Genomic DNA, 17,294 nt, shown 5'->3' with positions numbered 1-17,294 from the left:
AGGAAATCTCCAAGCAGGTTATATATACTTATACATATATAGTAAATCTGGGCTTAAAAAACTTAAATATATGACACATTTTTACCAACACTATCCCACTATTGGACGTAAGATGGTTTTACTGGGAAATGTTCAAATTTCATCATTTATGTACATAAGTTCAAAATAACAATAAATGATTCCATACTGTACATTTAAAGAGGACGCATGTTATTTACATAATAGCATTTCTCTACACACTGTAATAAACCTAAGCAACTCTGTTAGCGTGCTGTTACTGTGAAGACCTAAAGTGGCACATTGTAATCATACAAAAGAGCAACTCTTCAGCTTTTCGAGCGGCTGATGTAACACAGTAAAAATATTAACACACATCCTTTAGCACTTTATAAGAAGCTGAGTTGTTTTACATCACTGTGTCACTCAGCTGCAAGCTCCGATTACAGCTCTGAGTGGGAAACAATACAGGGCTGTGATATTTACACTTTTCAGGAAGTTATCCAACACATGTCTACACACACTAAGTCTTAGTAATCCTCTCCTTCAGGGGATTTACAGTGGTGCTTCTTGCTGTTAAGATGAAGTCATCTTCCTCAAGATGGCAGTGTGGTGATTTCTCTTTGAGAGCATCAGAGTGACGGACTCAGGCTCTCTCCTCACTTTTACCTCAGCCAATGAGGATGCAGTTGAGCACCTAAGACATACAGTGCCTCGCATAAGTATTAGACTTTGAACATTTTTCTCTGTTATTTGGGCTTTTTACGGTACGTATGTCAAACGAGAAGTTAATCTGAGGGCATTGGTTTCTCAGCAAAGCAATCAAAGCTTTTTATAGCTATTTTTATTTGTGAATAATTTTGAGTACCATGTAATATCCCACTTCAAATGTATGAGTTGTTTCCAGTATGAACGACCTGCAGAGGCTTATATTTGTAGCTCCGTCCACCAGTCCGATGAGAACTGAAACGTCTTCAAGAACTTCAGCAAAGACCAGTTGCCTTTTGGATTAGAGTCCAGTACATACAACGCTTATAAAATCCATTTAAATTTGTATTTGTAACATGACATCATATGGAAACATTCAGGGGGTTAATACTTATGCAACGCACTGAGAATATCTGTAACCATCCCTGTGGTGACCTTTAAACCCTCTGCCCATGAGTAATACAAAGGCAAGCCCACCCTTCTAGATCACCGTGACCTTGGAAGTTTCAACCAGGGACCCTTAAACAAGACGTTTGTGTCACAGAGTTAATAATAACCTTTGTTGCTCTCGTGGATTTTCTGCTCCAGCCTCATTTTCAGCTCCGACACCAAAGCCGAGCTCACGTTTCCATCTTTGCGGCGACCACATTTCGCTTTCTTGGAGCCTTTGGAGGCCAGAGCACCCGATATCGTCGGGACCGCCCGGGGCCTCTCGCTAGGACGAGAGTTGGATGGGGGAGGAGGGGGGAGACAGGGGGCGCTCGGGGGCGGAGGCCTTGTCCGGGGGCTGCAGGTGTCCCGCTGCAGGGTGCTCTCTGCGTCATTGATGAGGAACTTATCCGCGGGGTTGCTGAATCTGATAACGGGCATCTTGAAGGGCCAGGGCTGCTGCTCCCTGGGTCGCCTCTTAATGATGCGACGCACCGGCATGATCCGGTTCGACTTTGAGTTGCGCATGTACAAAGCCGTAGAGATCAACACAGTCATCCCTACCAGTAAGCTAACAATAACTACCACCATGCCTAGAGCCTTCATAGGATTGTCCCTACTTTTCAATAAAAAGGCCGCCATAGGCCCCTTGAGAGGAGTCTGTAAAAGAGCACAAATAAAAAAGTTTAAATCAAGTCCGAGGGACTGAATCAGAGCGTTAGCGCAGCTTGTGTCTGAAGCATGCAAGCGTGAGAGATGGAGGCGCAAAGCACTGACAGAGGAGGCCCAAACAACATGTCTACCAACAAGGGACACTTCCACACACACACTCAGTCACCCGTCCACTTATACAAGATCGCTGAGGCAAAGCTAAGAGCTACACACGGCGCTAGTTGTTGGGAATGCGTCTGGCAGTGCGCTGCATTAGGGTTTGTCTTTGGCGTGGGATAAATGAGAATGATGATGGTTCATGAGGTCAAAATAGAGTGAGGTGGATGTTTGTGTGAGAAGGGCGGAGATGAATGAGGATTACATTCAACATAAAAGGCTCCGTCTTTGTCTCTTTCACAGCCAAACAGTCTGAGTCATGCTCTGTGACAAGAAGTATTTAGGATTATCAAAGACAGGTTTTTGCTAACGTAAAAATACAAGCGTTGTTTTGTGATCAAATATGGCATTTACAATCATTTTCCAGACATGAAGAAGAAAATAGAAAAAAACTTTTATTAAATGTTATGTTTTTCTTAAATGTGCTCCAGGACTCTTTCACACACAAAAGCTAACCAGTAAAAAAGGAAGTTCAGGTGTCAAATTTTCCTCATTTCAGTCTGCGGACCACTTTGATATAGTTACTCTCAGGGTTGATCCGGGACTTTTTCACTGCGTTACAGTACAGGATTGTGGATATGCAGATTGTTAGTAAAATGAGGGTAGCGGCAATGCTGAGAAAAATTCCCAAAACAGTCATCGGACGCTTGCTGAGGCCCATGAAGTATGAAATAATTCGACCTTTGACCTGAAATGCACGATACACAACAAACAACACCAAAGACATGGAGTCATCTCATCATGTGGAGCGAAGGAATGAATACATGGTGAACACGCAATGAGAGAAACATGGTTCAATGTTAATGACTGAAAACTTCAAAGGATAATGCTGCTGTTTTTTTACATTTCATATTTATATGCTAACATTTATGGAAGAGACAAAAACAGAATTAATTTGTTCTTCTTACAGCCAGTAAAAAGGATCTTTGGGGAGTAGCTGCGTTTTAGTGCTAAATTAATTTTCTTATGTTTGTAAGTTTTAATCAATGTTTGTTTTCAATGGTTAATAAATCATTTACTAATGCTTCATAGATAAATCATGAGCAATAATAAGACATTTTTTGGGTTGCCAGGTTGCGAAATAAAGCTCCCAAAAACCTGCTTTTAAATGACGTACGTACATTTTTTACCAAATCGGGTATGACCAAGCCCTGACCAACTGTGCTCTTTAAATGGTCAAAGTTTTCAGCTTTAAATGTTAATAGGTCATTAATCAGTTTTGTAATCAATAAGTTCTGCAGTTGTACATGTTAATAAGATTGAGTTTGGTCGTAGCCAGTGACGTGATCAAACTGGCCAACTACACAAAGGCACTCAGGCAACTAAAAATCATTTGTAAATCATTTATTAACTATTGAAAAAAACTTTGTATTTAAAAATAGAATTATATAATGAGTTGCCAAGTTGTGAAAAATCCCTTATTAACATATATGATTGCAGAATTTATGGATTATTAACACTCAATAATGACCTATTAACATTTATAACACCATGACTATTAAAAGAGCAAAGTAGGTCAGGACTAGACTGTACTCAATTTGGAAAAAAAACACATTTAAAAGCAGGTTTTCAGGAGCTTATGTCAAACCTGGCAACCCAAAATGTATTCTTATTAGAAGAATTAATCATTCAGAATTAATCCATGAAGCATTCCTACATTTTATATTAACCATTGCTAAAAAAAATTGACATTATGGACAATAAACATTTAAGTGTGCCTTATGCTCTATTGAGCATTTTAGCTTCTTTTAGCTGATTGTTTTGCTAATAAGCCACATTTAATGTTACTGCAGCAGGAAAGTGAAAAATCTGTTACAACACATATAATAACAGACAGATAAAGTTGGCAACTGGTTCATGAAAAAAGAGGACCAACTATCATCTTAAAATCCTTTTTTTCTTTCAGGAGGTGGTGGAGACCAAAACAGAGCTAAAACGAGACAAAATACTCAAAATAAAAAGCAAACAACTCTTAAATAAAGATCTGAACGTGTAAACATGTAACAGTTTACAAACAGCCTTTTGTTTCTAAGTCATAACAACTAGGAAAGTAGTCTGTGCAGCTTTAATAGTTTTTGGATGATAGTCCAAATAAATCCAGGATAAATTCACCCTTAGTTCAGGTCTCTTTGTGGGACTTACTGATAATAATGAAAGCATTAAAATGACAGCATTATCCTTTAAAGAATGTGAGGCAGATGAAATGTGATGTGCTGAAACGAGGATGCTGATTTAGCAGCTGCATAGCATGACAACAATGCCTATTATCATATGTTAAACAGCTTGATTCTACAGCTTATGCTGCCTAAAGCTCATAAGCACTACGGTCATGCTTCCAAAGAGAAGGTCTTACCGCCTCGGTGATGTCGATGTTGACCACGGCTGTTGTGCTGAAGGATGGAGAGCCTCTGTCCCTGGCCTGGACCACCAGAGACCACTTGCAGTCCTTCTGCTTGGTGATGTTTTGCACAATCTCCATGGACTTGATGTACGGCTTCAGCTGGATCTCGCCGGTGTCAGAGTTTATTTCGAAGGCGTTTTCAGGGTCGGCCTTCATGATGGAGTACTCGATGACGTTGTTTGGAGACTCTGCGTCTTCATCCACTGCCTGTAAAAGAAAAATGTTAGAATAACAACATGAATACTGGACTGCAAACTATAGGTCAATGTATTCAATAAACAGTGTTATATTTCTCTGTAATTGGCAAAACAAGCTGTTAAAGGTGTGGCCATGGAGATAAAGGGAACTTATATTTCACCTTAAAGGCCAAAGAAAGCATTTTTTTTCAACTTGAGTTAATATTTTGTCTGTATTGTTTACATTTCAAATTACTATAACGGCAACTTATTTTATAGAATACACAGAAAAGTACATTTTTTCACATTTTTAAAAAAATATTTACATCACAAATACACAATTACAGTAAAAAAAAAAACTGGTAATTAAGATAAAAATTAGCAAATGTTACTCAACACAAGTATAAATAATATTTCACTCACTGGGGACAATTATCATCTGCAGATTAAAGTGTGTGATGTACTATCATGTCTGTGGAGCTCTGAGGTCAAAAGGCCACATCAGGCTTTAGATACCAAGGTAAAAGTTTTTTGTTTTTGTCTTTTAATAAGATGTTTAAAAAAAATAACAAAATATCGACATTCATGTGATCACTCATTGTCTAATCTATAAACTTAGTATTAGATTACAAACGCAATTTTTTTTTAACATGTGATGTGATTTTAATTTTGGCAGTCTTAGACCTCCGTACAATATTCTCTAAATGCCTGTGTGATCTTATACAGCTATTTTTTTTTAATCTATCCGTTTAAAATTTCAATTTTACTACAAGAGAGAAATGTTTTCCATGATGTACCTCTACTTTGACCGGTGTACCAATTATCATGGTCTTTTCCAGAAGTTCTTCATCAAAAGCTGGAGAGTGGTCGTTTATGTCGAGGACGGTGACAAAGACTTCAGCCAGGCTATACTTCCCCTCCGAGTCCTGAGCCTTGACGTAGAAGTTGAATTTGGACCTGATCTCTGCGTCCAGGCTGGTCCAGGGCTGCGTGGAGATGAGGCCTGACGACGGGCTGATGGAAAACCTGCAGGTTCACACAGTTACAGTGATTACCAGAGAAACACTCGCCGTCCCTACAAACGAGGAGCTTCTAATATTAGCCTCCTCGTTCACAGAACAGGAGATATTCACACCACATCCTGTGAAGCTCTACATGACTCACATTATTTGTTCTTTAAAAAAGCACATTTCTGTTTGTCAGCGCTGGGTACTTGTTGGAAAAATATACTAAAGTTAATCTGGGTGACTTAATAACATTCAGAACAAACAAACTCTTGTTTACTTGTGTTGACAAGTAAAATATATTTTTCCTCCTTTGTCTGTTTCTTGTCCTCTTGTAACTGGTGTGTTTCCTCCCTCAGGACCAACACAGGCGTTCGTGATTTCTGGCCAAGTTTATATAACTTTTCAGTCTATCCCAGCTGTCATTGGGCGAGAGGCGGGGTACGCCCTGGACTGGTTGCCAGTCATTCACAGGACTGACACATACTCCTTTTCCACCGAGGCAGTTTCAAGGCCGGTTCGGAGCCGGTGCTCAATTGAGTGTTTCGACCGAGTAAGAACCGGCTCTCGGCCAGGAAAACAGGTTACAGAGTGGCCCCGACTCTTTGCTGGCTTAGAGCCGTGACCCGCTGACATCAGGGGCAAGGGGCGGGACCAAAGAGACCAAAACAAGAGTGTCCGTTTTTCTACATTCAGCGACACAAAACAAGGAAGGTTATGGATACAAAGGTGAAGCAGAGGAGACAAGCTGCAGTTCGCCGAGCAGACAGACCGGCGTGCCGACTCACCGGGGCTTTAAACTCGGTGACGGTCGCTCTGGTGGAGGACTCGTTACATTTTCAAAGCTCTACTGATGATAGTAAGTTTTGTTTGTGTTTGCCGTGTTGCCAGACATGCATTACTAGGCTGTGTTTGACGTGCTACTCATTTTCAAATCGATTACATTAAACCCTGTAGCCATGTTTGGGTAATGTTAGCTCACCAACAGCTAGCTAGCTTGCTGGCATCACTGTGGTACAACAATAGCTAGCGTTAGCATGCTACTAAAGAGCCACTGGCTCACTTAACACAGTGAACCTTTCACGCTCACACCTACGAGTCACCAGTTAACCTAATGAGCACCCCCCAATTTTTCCCCTAAATGTCTTTATGTTTTTTTAGAGTGTAAATTTTCTGACTTTGACTTTTTAGTATTTAAGACAGACCCTGTGGAAAATAACGATGCCTGCTGACACTTCCCCTCCTTTGCACCAATTTTCACCAACATTGTGTCAATTTCAACAAACAAAAACATCCGCCAAGAGAATAACATCAAAGATTATCACACAAATATTTTACACATACAAATTGAATCCAAAGGTTTCTACATCACTGCCGTTGGTTTGTGCTTTCTGAGTGCTTTCTTTTCCAGCAGCAGGCTCACTGACATTTCCCGTCTTGTTTTCCACTGTGAAATATCACAAGTTGCTGATAACTGATAACTTTCACACAATTAACTCAGGTTGCTGCCGGGAGAGGAGCATAAATTCTCACTTTTCCTTTGCTGCACGCTGCCTTGCTTTTCAAAGCTGCCGTTTCTGTGGCTCCAGCTGTCACATTGCATGTTAATTGGCTCTCCCTATGTGAGACGGGCCAGGCTGTCTATTTTTAACCCTCCAATCCAATTAGGAGATTAGCCAGCATCTTGCAGCCATTTTAGAGCGAGCTGTTTGTGCAGCAGAGGGGCCAATCAAACTGGTTTCCTGCTTGCCGCTTCCATCAAAGAGACAAAAGATTAATTAAGACTGGTGTCCTGCTGGGCAAGTTTGTCTAACATCCCGAGCAGACTTGTACACATACAAACCGCTTCTTGGGTCTGTGAGATTAGTTTTGTGGGAATGTAAGAGTTAAGGATCTGATCAGACCAAACCCAAACTGGCAGGAGTGAAAGGTTTTTACTCACAAATCTGATCCTGATCCATAAATCGTGTATTTGACTTCACCCCAAGGCCCTGAATCTGGATCATTTGCCTGGAACAAAACAGGACAGAGATTAGAGGCTAAATATAGCACATACAATCAATCTACACTTTAGCAATGTGACACTAAACTCATCCAAGGTGACTGAAGGTGATCCGTTTATATGATTTTCAGTGGTGAGGGTCTTAAGCTCATGTGCGGTGGGTGGGGCGGGCTGTAAGTCTCCTCCTGTGGTGATGAGCGTGTAGGCCAGCGTGATTAACCTTGGGGCAAAACTAAGCTTTTTACTCTACACCGCAAAGCCTGGAAATAACGCCTGGTTGCAGGATGCATGCAGTACAATGGAGGAGACAATATTTCTAAACATACGCCAGAATTTCACACGAGTTTCATAAGTAAGTTCAGCAAAAACAAAGCCAGGGAGCGCTGAGCTTATACAGGGGACGACCTTCTTTCATGTAATGACCTGCACAGAGTGATGTGAATTTATTGCAGGATTGATGGATTATATAATCTCTTCGGTTGGCGTTAAAGCAGAGAGTTTAATCTCTATCGACTCACCGTTACAGACACGACGCTGGAGCCACCGGGGGAGTTCTCAGGGACCCTGGCGATGTAATACTCTGAAGTGAACTTGGGGATGTTGTCGTTCGTGTCCAGCAGGTTGATCACGATGTCGGCCGTCGCGCTGAACCTCTCGGGGGTGTCGATCTCCACCGCCAGCAGCTGCAAGAGAGACGTGTGAAAGATGGGATCAAATCAGGACAGAATTTTTGTCCAATCAATCAATGAGTTTAATTACATAAAAGACTACAAGCATTATTCACGTCCTCTATAGTGCATGGTCTAAAGTGCATGATGCGAGGTCGTTTAAGGCAGGTGTGCGAATGTCGCCACAGACAGCCAGTCCATAATACCGCAAATGCAAAGGCCTTCATCAGTGGGCTCAACCAACATTGTGTTACCTCATAGATAGATAGTGAATTAAAATTAAATTTTCATTTAGCAGACGCTTTTGTCCAAAGCGACAAGAGAGTTAATACAACACCAGCAACGATCAAGACGGGAGGGAACGAAGTCAGTAAGAGCCAACAAACAGCTTCAAGTGCGACCGTACACTGGTGCCGAGAGGCCGTGTATAGGGCGTTTTAAAAAATGTTTTTTAATAATAATAATCATCAACAGCAACATCAACAAGGTCACTATAGTCATCATCATCATTATGAAAATCCTAGTCAGCATAATCTACACCTGAATGGAGTTTGGTAACTCATTCCACCACCTGGGGTTACCCCTCTTTCCAGTGACTTTCCACTTCTCCTTTGTTTTGGGTCCAATTCTTTCGTTCGTCTATCAGTCTGATAGAATCACTGAGCGGCTGTGGGGAGTTTTATTCCCACCGCTACCTTTTAAAAACCCAAACAGCCCATTTTTGCTTTGACCCTTTTGGGACAGTGTTTCCCAAACTGCAACCCCGACCTTGTTTTGTTTCTGGGGAAACGTCACACTAAATGTCGGATTCAGCAAGCTGTAGAAGCAAACAGTTTTCTGCTGAGGAATCGGAGCTGCTTGTGTGCGTAGTGAAAGTGTGCAGGCAGACTATCTCTGGAGCAGGGGGAATCCACTAAAGCTCCCTGAGGTCAAGCCTGCTTGAGAGGACGTAGTGGTGAGTGTGTCCTCGATTAATGGCATCACCAGCACGCCAGCACAGTGCAGAGTGGTGCCTGTGTTAGCACTTCTTACAATCTAAACATCGCACCATTTAAATAGCAGGGAAATACTACACTATAGTCTTTAGTCCATGTTTGTGTTGGTCAATGTTCCAACAATGTGCCTGAACAATTTTAAGACCAACAAGTCCAATAACACAAGAACATTTCCTGCTAACACAACATGGAGCTGGGCATGAAAATGACCACCTGTCAGTTGCATATTAGCAATAACAGTCAGCTTCGTGCTGTTGGCTCCGCTGTGCTGAGCAGCATATGGCCCTGAGAGTCTGCAGCCACACCAGCAGCTCTGTGAGCATGTACTATCATTGTAGACGAAACAAATAGATGTTAAAATGTGCAACCAACATACAGTGTATATTTCATTTCCCTTCTTTAAGTCTAAAAATGTGTCGTTTTTAACTCGAAATTTGTGAGATTAATCATTTTTTTATCATTAAATTCTGGATATCAGTTAGAGTTAGCATGTTGCAATGTAGCACCACAGCTAAGGCTCATGGGAGTATCAGTAGTTTGACAGTGTTTGATCAAAAGGTAGATTTTTAGATTTGAACTGACCATGGTGCTAGACGGATCCAGGAAGGTCCAAAGGATCATAAATAGCTACACCAAATGTCCTGTATTTCAGTTTTACAGACTGAGTGTCTGCTGCGCCCAGTTAGAGGCGTGTTTTCCATCACCCAGCAGTGGTTGGTCTGCCAGAGAGGGTAGGCGGAGCTAAGCGGGTTGTTGCGAGTAAACAGTAATCTACTATGGCTGAACAAACAAAGAAAAGATCGATGACTACAGATACAACTTCAAAAATAAGTGAAAATCCAAAGAAAAAGAAACAAACTCGACGCTCAGATGAAGGCAAACAGTCTAAAAAGGAAAGCGACCGTCAGCCAGGAAAATCAAGAGTTACAACCGGAGCCAACCATGGACATCTGGTTAAATTGGGAAGTGTACTCCTGCAATTACCGATTATCACCATTATAGACGCCAAAGAGAACAAAACCGAGATCTTATTATCAACTTATATCACTGTAAACTGAACATCTTTAGGTTCTGTGCAGAGAAAAGATGCAGTTTTAAGACGCCATCTTGGACATAGGATTTTGAAAATGTAAAGATTGCAACCCGAGATTAAATCTTTATGCCATTTTATAATAATACTAATGAATATCTAAGTGAATTATGGAGATTAACCTTGTATGAAAGTGTTGCTCCTTTTTCATAGTCGATGCCTGATGTGTCTTCCACAATGATGGTCACCTGCGCTTCGTTGAGGACCGTCTGGGGGACAACTCGCAGCACTCGGCTCGGCCCCACGAGTCTCAGTTTAAATTTAGCGTTCGCTCCCTGTGAAGAAAAGTAGAACAAAGAAAAGTCGTATTAGTTAAGTTAAAAAGAAACGTAGCGGCCCAGAAGAAACACAAGACAACTGAAGAGCCATCAGACTCGTGGATTTACAAACAAAAAGAACAATGTTTCATGAGTCATTGCGGCACGATGGAGGAACATTTTATCTTGTATTAATGAGCAGATTTTAGAGAAGGTTTTTAATAATGTTGCATAACTGCACATACTTTGCTGGCAGATATTTATGCAACATTGTACCCAGAGGTATTAGTGAATCCCTCAGCAGAGGATCAAACTCAACATCAACTCTGAAAACACTCTGATTTTGGTAATTAGAGCCCCAGCTTCTGACGCAACTATCGACAGCAAACAGCAAATAACTGTAGGCCTGAATATCTTGATAATTGAATGTTAGTTTAAGTAACGCTAGCTCAAACAGACCAATAAACCCCGAGGAGGGAATCAAAGGATGCAAAGAGGTCAACAAGTAAAATAGGAATGAGTATACCTGATCAGAGTCATTGACGGTGATCTTAAAGCCTCGCAGGATCTCCCCTGCAGGAGGATGCTCGTACATGGTGACCTCGAACTTGCTCTGTGGTCCGTTCTCTCCGTAAAAGGTCGGAGGATGGTTGTTGAGATCCACCACCCGGACCGTTACCGTGGTGATGTCGTAGTCCAGCAGCCGATCGTTTGGTCCTAACTCAGACGCCTGGGGTTAAAGGTACAGGACACAGGGAACAGCAGGATGGATTTATAGGGCGTGGCTGTAATCCAGGAGGAATAATTAGAAGGATGAATGATGATGATTACCTTGACTTTGATTTCATAGAGTTCGTTGTTCAGCATGGATGGATAAGTTGACAGGGTGATGCATCCACTGGTGCTGTTTATGTCAAAGACACCATCACTACCTGAAAGGTGATAAAACGAATGTTTCTGTAAGAAGCATAAAAAAGATCTTTTTGGAAGTAACTTCTCGATGTACTGCTCTTACCGTTCATGATGGAGTAATGTATCAGGTTGGGATTCCCTTGATCTCCATCTTTAGCGTAAACAGTGAATATCTCAGAACCCTGGAAGAAACCAAACAAACTTTATCTTATACACATTTACCACATGTGCTATCCTTGGTGTGTAAAGAATAAGAGGAAGACTTACAGGAAGTGAGACTTCGTAGACGTAGCCGAAGTAAGGAGTTCCTATGAAGGACGGAGGCATGTCTTGGGTATCGCTTACATTGATTGTTATGGTGGCGGTGGAGGTCATCACCTGGTGCTTCCCCTTGTACTTTCCGCCTCCATCCTGAGGAAATAAATAGTGAGGCGGAAGGAGGAGTTAAAGATGTGTACACTTTGGTTTACACTTTTAGTCGTGTTAAACTACTGCATGATTTAACAGTCTGTAAAGGACATTTTATTCTACGACGACATTGACGTTTAAAATGCTCTGCCTGTAGAAAACTCTCCTGCGTATGAAATCAGGTGCTCCCTAATCTAACAGCCACTCCCCCAGGGGGCGATGGAGAGGTTTTGGCCTCACTTTTGGGGGAGCTGGCATGTCATGTCTTGAGCGTCTACCTTGCAGAGGCAGCTTAGAGTGGAAGAGTAAACAACAGGGATCGGAATTTCAGTTCAACGAGTGACCGTGTTAACTGGGGACTTTCAGCTGAATGCGTCTGTGGTTGCCGTAGTTACAGGAGATGTTGAAAGCACTTAGCTGTCCTTGTGAATGCCTTTCAAAATATACCTGTTGGGTCTTTGATGTGTTGTTTGTGCAAACGTGTCATGTACTGACACTCAGTTGGGTTTTGAACGCTGCGCAAGTCACTCCTTAAAGGAGAAGTTCAGTATTTTTAAACCTGGGCTCTTTTTCTCCAAATTTGTGTGTCGACATGACTTATAGGAACAAAATCTTTTGGAATCGGTCCAGTAGATGGCCTCCGCTATAGCCGTGATACGGCTGCAATGGCTGCAACATAATGCCCTGCGCCCGATCAAAGTATTGTTTCTCCAGATGACAATTTGGTAGGGATTGTTATGTTGGTGTACAAAAAGCGTAGGTTAGTGTATTTGTTTTACCCTTCTCTGCCTGTTGCCCTCCTCTCTCTCTCTCTCTCTATTCTCATTCTCTCTTCAATTTCTATGAGCTCTTCGTCCGTATACTCAAATATCATGCAATCAATCTCACTACCTGCAAGATTTCTGAGCGAGACTTCTGTTTCTGGTTACACAAAAAAGGATCTTACTCTTTAAACAAAAGTCGATCTTTGCAGGGATCGTTTCCGTAATGTTGTCAGACACCTGGAACAATCTGAGCCTGTCAGTGGCAAAGACAAACACTTTTAGTGGCACAATTGCCCCAGGGGATTATGTTGCAGCCATTGCAGCCGTATCGCGGCTATGGCGGAGGACATCTACTGGAGCGATTCCAAAAGTTTTTGTTCCTATGAGTCATGACGACACCCAAATTTGTAAAAAAAAATAGGGCGCAGGTAAAAAAATACTGGACTTCTCCTTTAAACCAAAACACTGGTCCCCAATAACGGCTCGTCATCGGTTGTGTAGGTATTTCGGGTTTAGGGCAAGTGATGCACAAAACTGAACTAAGAGTGTTGCTTTGTTCATGTGAACATACATAAAAACTGTTGTCCCTAAAATAAATAAATAATCGTGATCTCTATATTAATCAAAACAATTGTGATTATCAGTCTGGCTATAATTGTGCAGCCCTAATTTGACCCAACTGAAATACTGTGATTAGACGCCTCCCGCTGTCAGAATTAACCCAGCTTAAAATGGTTGAATCGGTTTGATTGCTGTTTCTAAAAAGTACAGCAAAATGAAATTAAATCAAGTTTATTGTGAGCATCAAACATTTGAAAATGAAGCAGGGTTAAATAAGATTAGGCCTTATTGGTTAGATGTCTGCTTAAAACTGGGTTGTAAACCTCTTAATCCACACTTAGCTTGTCAAAATCTGTATTTTGACCTGGTTGCACCATCGTTTAAAGTCTCACTATGTGATTTGTATTTTTTTTTTAACAGAAATAAGGCTCTTAAGAAGCTCTACGTGCCGTATGCAAGACGACAGACACGTACAGCTGAGGGTAGAAAAACAGCCAGAGAGATTACACTTCAGGTTACTCACAGTGGGAGCAACACTGTCAACACTTCACCACACTCTCAGTTTTCTCACTTTAGCCTGCAGAGACTGCGGAAAATTAGCATAGCGTCTGTGTTAAGAAAGCTTATCTATGACTGAACTTTTCATGACCTTTGGCAGCCACTTTCCAGACAATGTCACGCTCTTACAAGTGCAAAATCGTTCATGAATAATGGTTCAGGTGTTGCTCTCTGTATGGAAGGATTTATATAAAGTACAGCATACATGGCAAACGAGAACTTGCAATCTGAGATGCTAACAGTTGTGTTTAAGGCGCCTGGGAAGACAAAACTCAGGGCAAAGGGGCAGCAGTGACCTCTCACCTTCGCAACCACTGTCACAAAGTGCGTGGGCGTGGTCTCGTAGTCCAAAGTCTCCCCAGGTTTGACTCTGAGGATCCCGCTGTGCCCATCGATGGTAAACTTGGCGATCGGTGAGTTCTGAGAAAGCACAAAACCACACAGTTAGCAGAGTTTTTTCTACACACTTCCTTTAGCATCGTTTGTGTCTCACAGTTGAAACACAAACAGCAACATCTAATGTGCTGTCAGCTGTTGGCCCGGACCAAACCTAAGCCCTTATTAAGCCTTCAGTGCCTTGCTCAAATGTAATTGAAATTTAATCCACTAAAGTAACACCATTTCCAGACTGCTCTCTGGTACCAGATTAATCTTTCCCTCCGCACACTGCCCCATCACTCGGATGCCCTTTTCCCCCTCCACATGGCAGGCACAGCTCTCGTGATTCCAGCTCGACCTCTGGCCAAACCAGACCGTTTACAGTATCACTCCGTGGATAACAACCGGGCAGTCATGCTCATTAAAATGATGCGTTTTTTGACTGGATTACCAAGTGGAAATTGAATCGAACAAAGATAAAAACATAAGAGAAAAGAAGAGGCTTGCTCGTGCTTTGAAGTCAGGTTTTGAGAGCTGAGGGGATAAGCTTGGCAGGCTTGTCAGGGTAAAGAGGTCTGAAGATGTAGGCTGAAGCAAGGCTATTAACAGCTCGACGTGTGATTAGTCAAATCTCACAATCAACTTTGAATTCAACTGGAGGCCATGCGCAAGCAGGGCTAAAATAGCATTAACTATTTTAGCCCTGCTTACTATAGCACACTTTCCTCGGCACGTGGCACTGTAAGAGCCTGAGTGAGTAAATACAGAAGCAGTAGGCTGAGCACGTCAAAATAAAAGCATGAAATAAGTGGATGTGGTTGTATCACAAGTTTGATCAAGCAACACTCCACAAACCTGAGCAAAAATAGAAGAAAAACCTTTGTCAATCTTGTTTTAATTTACATATACAACATATTCTCTACCCGGACGGAGCTTTAGAGTTTTCACGGTCACATCAGTGCATCATCTGCGTAACATCGAAAGCTGTACCTGCAGAGAATATGAGACGCTGCCTCCTGAGCCCATGTCTTTATCTGCTGCTTGGACTCTGTAGATGCTACTCCCAGGAACGGTGTCCTAGTGAAGAGAAAAGGGATTTTATAACCCTAAAATCCATTTTATTCTCAATTATATATTATACTCAATCAGCAGATTAGCGGTGGGTTTGTGGTGTAATGATTTGTTGTCTTTGTTCAGCGTACTTTACCTCTGGGATGTTGATGATGAAAGGCAGGTTTTGAAACTCAGGTGGTTCATCATTGGCATCAGTGACAAAGATTCTCACGTTCTCGATCACCTGAAAGACACAAGCGTAAATAGAAACAACTGCACCAACTGGAATGTATTCCTTTTTCAGAGAGACTGTCAGACTATCATTTCCTGTTTTACTTTGTCACCTTGTCTCTCGTGTTGATGCACTTCCTGCCTCTTGAATGTCTCACCTGTGTCTGATTAGCCTCACCTCCTAAGTTTATTTAGTCTCTGTGCTCCCCTGTCTCATTGTCAGCTAGTCGTTTGTCATGCGTCTTACGTCCTCTCCGTCTCTTTTGGTTTTTCCTTGTGGCTCCCAGTGTGTGTAACCTTCTCATGTGTTTTCATTGGGATTATTTGTTACCTGTTTTGTTTGACTTTTGTTTGCCTGCCCCCTTTTGGACAGTAAGCCTTTCTTTGTTGCCTTTTAGTTATTAAATAATAAATCATTTGTCTGCATCTGGGTCCCCTCCCTTTTTGTTTTACCATAACCGTGACAGAGACTTAATTACCTGCAAGTGATTAGAAGATCATTCTATATATTTGGATGTATTAGTCTCTCAAACACAGACAGAAAGCATAACACATTGTCCTGCTGTTTACGTTCACACAGCTCTTATTTTGTAGGAGGAGGTCTTTTTCACAGATTCTTTCCCCTCTCATTATTTTTACCCTGTAGTCACAAGAATAATGAGAGTGTAGTCACAACTGTAATAATGGATTTAAGATTAACAACATTAAGGTTTCACCAGCGTTATCATATAAGGAGTAAACGCTTACTTTATTGCGACCGTCCGTGATGCTCACGAGCGCTGAGATCTCATCTTGTTTCTGCGAAAGAGAAAAAAAAAGGTGTCAAAGTGTCACTGCCTCACTGGTGGCAGATTTACAGCAGCAAAATAACAGTCTCTTACCTCTCTATCGAGCTCTTGAACCAGGGTCACGTTCCCTGATTTGGGCTCCACCCTTAAATACTCTTGGGAGCCCTTTTCAAAAGTCAGACCGTACCGCACTGGGTCTCCCTCTGGGTCAGTACCATTCAGAATGTACACCTGCGTCCCTATGTGGGGAAAAGGACAATATAAACTACTTTCTGATGTATTTAAGGAGGTAAAAATGCCTTTGTTTTGTTTGTCAGTGTCATTCAGCCATAATGGCACGATTAATAATCCGGTCAGATGAGTCCACACCCGAGTTGTTTTCTTCACACATCCTCGTCATGAGGTATTACACTGATTAGCTGTAGCCACTGTACAAGTGTGGTTAATATCATTGTACAATGATTGCATTTAAACAACTGGAAACCAGATAGTATATGATTGAAATAAGATGAGACTTACCAACTGGTGTATCCTCAGAGATGCTGAACAAGGCCATATTCCCATCTGTACTGCTGGGTCCGTTGTCATAAAAATATGGTGCGTAGTCTGTTTTCCCTTTAGCAGAAAGCAAAGAAGACTATTAACTAATGATAACTACTCAATATGCTGCAAAACCTTAAAAATGGTCACATTTATAGCACAGTTTGTCTTTATTTTGCTCTATTTCTAATACAAATTGTCATCTAATGAAGTGATAACTGTTACACTCACTTGCTACAAAGGGCAGGGACCGACAGCAGGGAGGAGAAGAATGGAGGTAATTATAAATCCATTTGAATTTAAGTTTCTATCACAACACGAACAAATTAAAATCACACATTTAAATATGAACTACAGGCAGCGTGAGGACTCTACTCTAAGATGGACATGCCCTCTGAGTGTTAGAGGATTAACCAGATAAGAGCGAGGCAAGAAGTCTTAACCACACGGAACAAACAACATGAAAAAGAAAAGCAGAGCCCTACCCGAGGTAAAGTGAAGCAGGAGGAGAAGCAGCAAAGCATGCGTTTTCTTTTCTTTCTTCAT

The 17,294-nt window shown here is 41.7% G+C and overlaps 1 protein-coding gene across 1 annotated transcript; it reads right to left on the bottom strand.

The window, feature by feature from the left end:
• Window positions 1-1,037: 1,037 nt before the first annotated feature.
• Window positions 1,038-17,294, bottom strand: LOC138593798 (cadherin-related family member 1a). Its single transcript, XM_069664883.1, has 17 exons — window positions 17,234-17,294; window positions 16,728-16,823; window positions 16,302-16,447; window positions 16,168-16,218; window positions 15,344-15,433; window positions 15,127-15,213; window positions 14,062-14,178; window positions 11,735-11,878; window positions 11,571-11,649; window positions 11,387-11,487; window positions 11,082-11,285; window positions 10,421-10,573; window positions 8,064-8,228; window positions 7,486-7,553; window positions 5,337-5,565; window positions 4,316-4,570; window positions 1,038-1,794 (listed from the first exon to the last, which is right to left on the bottom strand). The coding sequence occupies exons 1-17, from the start codon at window positions 17,292-17,294 to the stop codon at window positions 1,252-1,254; spliced, it is 2,589 nt and encodes an 862-aa protein (XP_069520984.1). The 3' UTR covers window positions 1,038-1,251.

This window comes from Semicossyphus pulcher, unplaced genomic scaffold (assembly GCF_022749685.1).
Source record: "Semicossyphus pulcher isolate SPU_LCO1_2020_fin unplaced genomic scaffold, fSemPul1.0.p SCAF_16, whole genome shotgun sequence".
Classification (NCBI taxonomy): domain Eukaryota; kingdom Metazoa; phylum Chordata; class Actinopteri; order Labriformes; family Labridae; genus Semicossyphus; species Semicossyphus pulcher.
Note: the sequence above shows the minus strand (reverse complement) of the source record. Positions and strands in the feature narration are given on the sequence as shown.

Coding starts and splice junctions, on each gene's coding strand:
- LOC138593798 (XM_069664883.1), bottom strand. CDS start 17,294: ATGAAGAAAGAAAAGAAAACGCATGCTTTGCTGCTTCTCCTCCTGCTT. Junction 7,554..8,063: donor CCAGCGTCGTGTCTGTAACG/GTGAGTCGATAG, acceptor GTTTTGTTCCAG/GCAAATGATCCAGATTCAGG. Junction 1,795..4,315: donor ACATCGACATCACCGAGGCG/GTAAGACCTTCT, acceptor GCTCTTTTACAG/ACTCCTCTCAAGGGGCCTAT.